Below are 9,623 nucleotides of genomic sequence, written 5' to 3'. Positions count from 1 at the left end.
TTTGTTTAGCAAATTTATTTTTGTTAGCTATCCTATATATCAATGCTCGTCTGCTTTTCAATCAGGCCTTTCATCAAACAAAACACATTTCATGACTGAGAGAGCTTCTCTCAATGACCCACTAAACAAAGACACAGGAAAAGACTTTCGTCCTGAATAATGTCAACATGGGACGCATAAAACCAAATGAAATCCATGTGAGGGGACATCAGGTCCTTTGAAACGAATACCCCATCTGTGTGCGGGTCGAAAAGGGCTGAACCCAGCAGCTCTGTTTATTAAATACACTTTTATCCGTCATGACTGAAAACCCCTAAACCCCACTCAAAACAGCTGGATTTACGCTGACGCAGTATGAATCAATAATCCTTTGCCCCAGGCATCAATATGGGGCTTTGACCCACAACAAATTATAATTCCAAGATGTCATCTTTCAAACCCAGACCTACAGCAATGTCTTTAACCAGTTTCAAATTGAGAAGTATGATGTGTTTTCAAAACTTGATCTACTCTGATGACTCTGGACCAAGCTTATAAGATGAGTGCTGGCAGGCATTACCTCTTTAGTCTTGATGACTCGGCCGTCCTTCTGCAGGCCACAGATCTGTTTCTGTAGTCGGAGGTTGTGTTCCTGTAGCTGACCGATCTTCTCTATAAGTTGGCAGATGTGCTCTAGGTACCCCAGTCCAGAGCCCAGTGGGTTGGACTGATTGGCCTGGTTCACCTGGTTGTGACAGAGAGAAAAATCATTACGGTTAACTACTCGTTTTATTTCAATTTTCATAAAACAATGTAAAAATGGGGGCTGTAAACATATTCACACTGGCTGGGACTGTTCCCTTAGGTCAGGACCCCCCACCCTTCTCTGGACAATAGGTAGGCTCTAAATAAGGGGATTACCCGAGATGTTTATGTACACTACAGGGGGTTAAGCAACTTTTGTTAAATAAGTCAACAAGAACAGTGTGAACTGCATCCTATTGTTTGAAAGCCAATGGCTTATGGGCTAATGAGCACAGAGCAAAGCAAAGGTTCCCACAGTAACTGATAAAGATCATTCCAGGACCACGACTGCATGTGTTCAGGTGAACCACAGGGTCTTAAACTGATGACATAATCTCCATGATCTCCACCCATTATTTAACACTAAAAGTATTTTTACTATCTCAGTGGAATCGCTAATAGGATTTATCAGCTCTGGAAACACGTTTAGAATAACAAGATGAGCATAAACTACAATGGAAATTGATTTACCAAATAAATTCCTCGATGCGCATTAAAAAAAATCATGTGATTTTGCGAGATGGGACGGCATATCCGGACTAACCAGCGGGCCGATCTTTTTGCACCGCATCTGAAATACTGGTTGTTCTGAAATGCCTGAACAAAGTCTTTCGGCAAAGTGGTTCGGTATAATAACCTCCCAGACCTCTTACAAGACTGGGTTTCCAAACATCTGCCTCCGAAAGTACGATGACGCGTTTGAGTTTCATCCGCACACTCTGAGATGCAAGAAATTTATCATAAACGACAATTATTATATACAGTGGCTTCTCCTACTTTTCTTAGCACCATTTTATCAGGAAGTGCCATTTCATTCGCAAATGTTTTATGCGATTTTCCAAGTTGTGGATGGAAACATAATTCACAACTTTGGGTGGAAACATACTGTTGCTTAATGAAATGGAAAAGAAATCCAAGTCTCAAGTGTTTGGACACCACACAACTGAAAGCTTGAATTTCCTTTTGAAACTGAAGGTAATAGTTTAAATGTGTGATTCATCATTAGGAAACGTGTTAGATCCGGTTTCTATTGTTTATTTGTTGACTCATCCTTCAATTTGTGGTTGTAGCTGCAGATGCTCACGTTTTTAAAAAAAAATTCAAAGGAAATTTTAAACAAATATTTATTCAATCATCAACATTCCAAAAAGTGTCCCAACAAAAGCAGGATGTGAGTTCAGGTCTCGGGCTTTTCCACCCCGAAAGCTTTTCCGTGCCACTTGCGTTCAATCCAGTCCCAAAGCCCAGCATTAATGGAAACACAGGGGCTAAACAATAGAGGACATGACGGAGATATGAAATACTAGGAGCTGACATCACTCGTTTCCTCAGAAAGAGTGTGAGATCCTCGGCGGGTCACGCTTCTGCTCCCTTGAACATGAACTTTTCTCATGCTTCTCTAGTAACACGGCACTATCACACCTCCATATTTAGATGGATCATATAAGACATTTCTTATTTAATTTGATGTCTACTTATACTCTGTAACTTTTTTACACCAAAAAATTATACAAGACTTGTTAAAGTGTCTCTTTGAGGCTCTTTCAGGCTTGGACTTGCTTAGATCATGTACAATAACTACAATATTTCTCTATGTTTGTAGACAGGTGGCTCTCACAACCAGGTGCTCTCTCATAAAGCAGCAACCAGCACTGATGCTTGATGATGTGGGGAAAGGAAAGTAATTGTTCCAGGCCTTTATGACTGCAGAAACATGACAGGTCTTATCTGCTTCCCCTTGCCCAGGATCCCTAGTGACCCAGGAGAAGGGAAGACACAAATGTTTGGGAAAGCACCACTCCCTTTCTCCCCCTGCTTCTCTTTTCAATGTGAAGGATCAGCGTTTCTCATGTGCGTTTCTGCACAGACCCTGAAACAAAGCGGGGAATGTTTTCCTATACACAAAAAAAAAATGGAGATGATTTTCAATGTAGCTGTTAACACTTAAGCGTGACGTTGTGGTTATTGATGGTGTAGCTCTTTCTGCTGTGAGGATGTGGTTTTTAAACCGTACACCGAAGATCAAAACAAACTGGGGGAAACAATTGTGCATGTGCCTCTGGGTTGGATTGCAAAAACAATATTTTTCTAATTACGTAAGCTCTGTATATGAGGGAAGATATTATAAACCCATTAAGGCGTGTCTGAGAAAATAATCCTTTATTATTTGAAATATTTCACTGGGTCTGTTTTAAAGCAATACTAAACGTGACACCACTGGAGAGGAATGAGGAACCAGATGTGTATTCAGAGATATGGGAAAAGGTATATGGATTTTTATGGTGGTAACCAAGAACATTGAAAACAATGGTGAGGTCAACATATAGATATAGAAGCTGATTAGATGAGATTTAGAGAGAACAAAATTGTAACTTCATGGGAAATTGGCGCAAAACATCTATAACAAAAATGGAAGTTGCTGCAATCGGGGAAGAAATATCCTAAATCATAAATGCGCAGACGAAGCGCAATAAACGCTGTCATTTTGTCTTGCGTTCAGATGCTGGTGTTTGGGAACGTGATCATGTGAGACGCTTCTGAGAGGGAATTAAACCAAATCATTCAGATGACAGACTTTGGCTCAGGCATTTTTCAGAATGATCAAACCGTTTGGTTCAATGCAATGCGATGTTTCCGCTGGTTAGTTCAGTCATCCAATCACATCCTCTGTTGAGGAAAAGTCACATGAGGGTTGTTTTGCGCACCGAGGGATTTATTCGGTAAATGTGTTTCCATCATAGGTTATGTGCATGTTTTCTTATTGGATAAAAATCAATAGAGCATCACATTACGTCTTTTATGTGCTTTTTTAGAATTTATGCACATCTTGGCGTTTCAATTTAGTGTTTAATTTTATGCAATAAATAAAAATGGAGATGGATGGAAACAGCTGTTGTAAAACTACAGAACGCATAATTCCTCTAGAGTCAGACGATTATTCAGGTTCACTTGTTTTTTCTAAAGACTCATTTACGGCCCATCACAACCCAATACAGTGACCTCAGGTGATACTGTTAAATCCTGAGGGAGACACATGGTGCTTGTGTTCTTCTTGAAGTTAGCACTATATTTTCATTTATTGTACCGGCGGTTATGAGCCTTAAACAAAGCTGAGAACTAATATTGTTGGCTGATATGATCTCTCACAAAACAAGCTTTGTGTATTTATCCAAAGACGTCCTGCTAGATGTGTTGATATATCCTGTGTTTTTCTGTGTATCTGAAAACTATTGAAAATCCTCGAAGTGTCACGACCTGTTACGTCCCATTCCAGAGTGTCAGCCAAAAGTTTGAGGCTAGATGTGGCACACACAGCGCCGGTCTCCACGTCTCATCTATCATTAGATTAAAGCCTAACACTCGCATTATGGAAATGTTGGCGTTATGACTGTGTTTATGTGCTACAGCTGAGGAATTCAACTCCTCAGCTGTAGCTGTCCTGGGGGTGGCTGAGGAGCTCCAGAAGGGCAACAGCAATTACGCTGTCTTCATTCCTCCCTGATACCATATTTCGCTCTGCTCCACACATCCGTCAACTGAGACTCAAAAATGCTTTTAATGTCCCATTATACCACATACAGAGAGACTAACATATTCAAGCTAGCTGGCAACCAGCCAAACACATGCATTTGATTAACATATAAGAGTCTAAATCTCTTTTACATGTTTTATAATTCCCAAAGCCATCTTTAAATATTGTGAATGAGCCTTTCTACAAGCTGTCCCTTCGCTGGTCCATGATTGCTCAGGGCCACACATAATTTGAGCTCACACAGAACTGGAAGTTGTACATCATCTGCCCCCTTTGCATTCATTTCTGAAATATTTTGGCTAATTTGATTATGCTTTCATCTATTGATAATAAATTACAAGGAGTTTTGAGTTATGGCTGTATAAAGGGTTCATTAAGTGCAAATGTTTTGGCATCTGCTCAAAATGTGGGGTGTGCAAAGTGTGCACTGGATAGCACTGGAAAAATTAGCAATAGTCCATATCTTATTGTTCAGTCTGTTTACTTTGTCAGATTAAAGCTACACTGTGTCATTTTTTAAGTTGATTCTTAGCAAAAAACACTTTGTTCTTTCAAAATTATATGTGCTCATTAATGTCTAATTACTTCTACCAACTAATCAAGTATTCTCGTAAGCGTAGGATCGGCCATTTATAATACATACGGGTGAGCTGCTCGAAGAAGCCATGTTGCGCCTCCATCTTGAAAATACATTAGCCAAAAAGGGACATACCTGGAAATTCAAGCTTCGCCTTTCGCCTTTTTACACTCAGTGGCACCGTGACGAATGCGGGGGGGAGATTATTCGCGATTTGAAATAATACGGCCACCGTAGGAGTTAAAACGCCCTCGGAATGGGAGGGGCTAGTAAGTAATATTCAGTTGGTAGTCATATGCAATTTCACCGCTAAATGGGAGTAATTTCTACACAGTGTAGCTTTAAGAAAAAAATACATAGAAATTATGGAGGGGGGGTTGGAATGCTGAAACACTGAGACATTTTTCAAAACATCTTCTGTGTTTCACAAAAGACACAGTCATACAGGTTTGGAATGACAATGAGGGTGATTAAGTGATTTATTTTTATTTTTGAGTAAAATATCCCTTTAAAAGCGTAGAACTGTTTCCTCAATTTCCCGCTAAATAAGTGCAGAAAATATGATATAATATAAGTAAACAATCACTCTATTGTGATTGGCATACACCTGCTGTACAGTTAAATCTTCACTGTAGCTCTGTGTCCTTCCTACCCTCATAAGTTAGGAACAAATCAGATTAGGAACGAGGAGGAGGGAGGCCCTTTGAAGTCGCCATGTTTGAAGCGGATGGGAAAAAAGCTCATAGTCCCTTTTCAATATCCTCTTCCTCAGGCCACAGAGCTCCATTTAACAGGCAAGGGAATTAGCTTATTAGCTGTGGTGACAGGTGATGATGAGGGCCGAGTTTACCGCCCTGGCTACCTGTCATCGCAGCTCCCATAAAGTCGACCATTCGTCAAAAAAAAAAAGTCCAGTCACTGGCCACCAAAAGACCTAGGAGCTATCAAAGAGGCATTATTTGGATAAATATGTGAGTAATTTGAGCTATTTGACACCTGTTTGATGCATCCAGGGAGGCTTGGACGAGCATGGTGGACTGAGGGAAACAGTCCAGATGAGAGGCATTGCATTGGCGGTTGCAGCTGTAATCGACTCAGCCATCTGCATGCTCTCTCAACACAGATGAACAGGTGCTGTGTGATGTGGCGGCCACGTTAAAGGGGAGAGATCTGTACGGCACACCCCGCAGAACATCTTCTCAGCTCTCAAAACTGTACACACATCTCAGGCCCTGTTTACACCTGCTCTTAAGATGCGTTTTGGTCGATCGGATCAAAAGTAGACAAGTGAGACTCTTACCCGGTTACAACTGGCATTTTAATACGTCTCTTTTGTCCACTTTAAAGTTGAAACCACTTCTGTCCTGTTTTCTTCGAGGGGATTATAGGCTGGTAAATGTATGGATTTTCTTTTTCGATCTAATGGACAAAATAAGCTCATGCAATTTACGAACATTGACGACGGAAAAAAACACACGGAGAGTATCAGCTTTCTGCTCTAAGCCGCAAGACCTCGCCGAACACTGACTGCGTGTTAGAAATCAGGAATGGTGAGAGAACATTGTGCTTGGTACGTTTTTCGTCTTTAAACCAAACTTGGGTGTCCAGCCGGCAAAGTTTAAAGTCGGCATGAAATCAAAATTGACCCTATTTACTTTGTTAGTGGATATTACTAGTCTTGTGGTGAACAATTAATCCGTGCAAGTTAATACAGTTAAGTTCTTTTTCTGATGACGTAGGTTTGATGGCTTGGGTTGCTTAAACGCTTAACCACTCCCTCAAACCGTTACTCTGCTATGGGCGAGAGATGGAGAGGAGAAGCGCTAAAGTAAAACCCTGCCCTCTGTTCAATATTCCGTTTCACTCGAAAATGCGTCACAACACTTGAGAAAAGCCGTTTGCAACTTTCGGTTCACGCGGACTTTAAATCCAGTCTTTGTTAGTGTACTTCCCATAATGTTTACGCATTAAGTCCATAGGCAGAGAGTTTGCCGGTCTTTTGCGGCTGTTCGAACACATTCGACCACACAAACGTCTACTATATGGAAGCAATCTGGTTGAATGCGTTTTCAACTAACTGGAAGTGGTCGAAAGTGGACAAGCTCAAAACGTTTTAGACCCAGTTTACACCTGTATTTGGTGTCGTCCACAACTGTATTTGGTGTCGTCCACTTGTGATCCGATCAAACAAAATACATTTTTATATCAGGTGTAAACAGGGCCTCACTGAATGACCTTTTGTGGCTGCCACGGTGGTAATCAGCAATTGCATTTAGAAACCATTTGAATGTCTCCAAAACAAAATGCAATATATTTTACTTTTTTTTTTTTTTTTTTTTTTTTTTGTATCAGTATTGTGTCACCAATGTGAAATTTGGGCCCTGAAGAAAAAACTGTTGAGAATCACTTACTGTATGTAGACCAACCAAATATTAATATGAATATTAAGGGCTGCTTGGAAGCGAGCTGAGGTGTGCTCATTTTTCTGTGCTATATTTTCATTTCGTGGGGAAAAAATCTTTACAAATCAGCAGAAATGCTAAAAGAAGAAAAAAGTTATACGGAAACACTGCTGACAGGAAGGCTTTTATCCTGTTTTCCTTTTTGGTCATAGCATACACGCTCAGTGATGAGCTGATGACGTCAAGCTGCGGAAAGACCCTCATTACGGCTAATGAGAAAGGATATGTGTGCGCTTCTAAACTGTAAACAGAAGCTATTCATTTTACCATGTTCACAATGAACATTTCACTGACACTCTTCGTCTCTCAAACAGCTTAATTTCACATTCTGCACTTGCATCTTACATTTTTAGTACCCAGGACTGTTTTCAGTTCACATAATGTCAATGAAGTGCTTAACTTTGTTCTGGACGCAATTACCATTATGTTGTGTTTACCAGTGGCAAACGATCATTGTGAACTTGATTGACAGGAAGAGCATTTCACTCTGATTTTCCCTGAGGTATGAAACAACTTCATTTCAAAGACATTACTTAGACTGCTGATCTCATAATCACACTGCAAAACAATCTTAATCAGTGTTTTCGCCTTGTTTTCCAGTAAAATAGGTAAACACCATTTCAGATGTTTACTTCTATTTGATAGACATTTCTAAATGTCTGTAACTGTTTTTACAGTACACGCCTTTGTTTTTGACTCCCAATACATGCTGTGTAATTCATAGCAGTGAGGTAAAAAAAGAGCATAATGTGCTTGTTTATATCACATTTAAATGCTTGCTATATAATTGATATACATTGTTGTTTATATAAAAGCAGACATAACTTCATGATGTCAAGTAAATAATAATAGACATTATGACTACCTCACTTAGCCTGCAACACTCTTCCATGTACTCATCCAAGCTGTCGCTGGTTGTGCTTTTCCTCAAAGGCTGTTGCTGAAATTCAGGTCCTGTTTCGCCGTCGTAAGCTTCAATAGAACACTGGTTCCTTGACATCGTGTCCTCAGCCATTGCAGTGCTTGTTATTTCCACCTGTGCTGATATGATTTCAAGTTCATCTTCACAGTTCTCCATGGTATTCCTCAGGGTTCTGTCCTCGGACCTCCCTGAATCTGCTATCAGGTCTATTAAATCATCATCAGCATTCTCGTCCTCTCTTCTGTCTCCCAGAATGGCAAGAGTATCTTGTTCAGCACATTTACAAGACATTTGTTCAGTTTCCAAAAAGACTGAACTGTCTTCAAGAGGATTGTCAGCAGGTACATGAGAGTTCAGGTTGCCAGAGTCACATGAAGACCCTCTACTGTGGACCACAAAGCTTTGCTCTGAACCAGTTGGGGTGGATGGGGAAGTTGCTCCACTAGTCATCTCTACCCCAGAGTCCTCAGATTCAAATTTATACAATCTTTGAAGCTCAGAATCAGCAAAAATAGAAGATAGATAGTCTGTTTTTGATTCAGTCACAGTTGTATCTGGAGCAGCGCTATGGATGGAGATCACCTCATCAGCCTGGAGAGGCTCTCTGTTATCCTGCTCAGACACTGAAATGGAGATTGTTGAAATTGAATCCTCAACATTTAGCAGTTTCTCAGGGAAGTTGTTGAGGAGCTTCATTTTTGTTAGTACAACTTCATTCTCTAAAACAATATCCCCTTTACCTGCAAAACAAATAAAAACATTTTAATAATTTTGTATTTTCACAATATTAAAATCATAAAATACCATCAATTCATAAAATCCTTTAGTCATTAGCCCTATTAAAGTTATTTTGAAGTGTATTTTATGTGCAAATATAGTACCACCAGATGGAAATGCCAAAAATATGATTATTTTCAAACTGGTTTCCAGAAAACTCCCTGTCTACCAAACAGATTGCTCCACCCAAACTCACTCCATCGGCTGGACAAGATGCTCAAACAAACAGCAATATTTCAATATCACCACAGAGCCACAATGTTTACACTTCTCAGGGAAGCCTAAACCTTAAATTGGGATAGGGGAAAATATTTGAAATTGCACACAAAAAAAACACACACACACACACTTTAGCAGCTTTAAAGCATTGGTATTAGAAAAATTCTCACTTGTGTAGAGACAATAGTAAAGCTAAATTTCACTGCATACTTCAGCTCTCATTATTCAAATCATTTAAAAGAATTTGTATGCAGACATGCTTCATATGCTGAAAGAAGAGAGCTTATCTCACTATAAAGCATTCTTTAGCGTCAGTTTTCCACAAAGAGTCATATAGTTCTGTCCTGTTCT

At 39.9% G+C, this 9,623-nt stretch overlaps 1 protein-coding gene across 1 annotated transcript in view; it reads right to left on the bottom strand.

The window, feature by feature from the left end:
- LOC307011007 (uncharacterized protein) overlaps window positions 1-9,623 on the bottom strand; it is a 29,652-nt gene that overhangs the window by 12,838 nt on the left and 7,191 nt on the right. The window contains exons 2-3 of the mRNA XM_079636237.1: window positions 8,220-9,016; window positions 560-724 (exon numbers count right to left, since the gene is read on the bottom strand). Of these exons, the coding sequence (XP_079492363.1) occupies window positions 560-724; window positions 8,220-9,016 (962 nt within the window). The remainder of the gene's footprint in view (window positions 1-559; window positions 725-8,219; window positions 9,017-9,623) is intronic.

This window comes from Phoxinus phoxinus (assembly GCF_949152265.1).
Source record: "Phoxinus phoxinus genome assembly, chromosome: 14".
NCBI lineage: Eukaryota > Metazoa > Chordata > Actinopteri > Cypriniformes > Leuciscidae > Phoxinus > Phoxinus phoxinus.
This window is presented reverse-complemented; position numbering and strand designations above follow the sequence as displayed.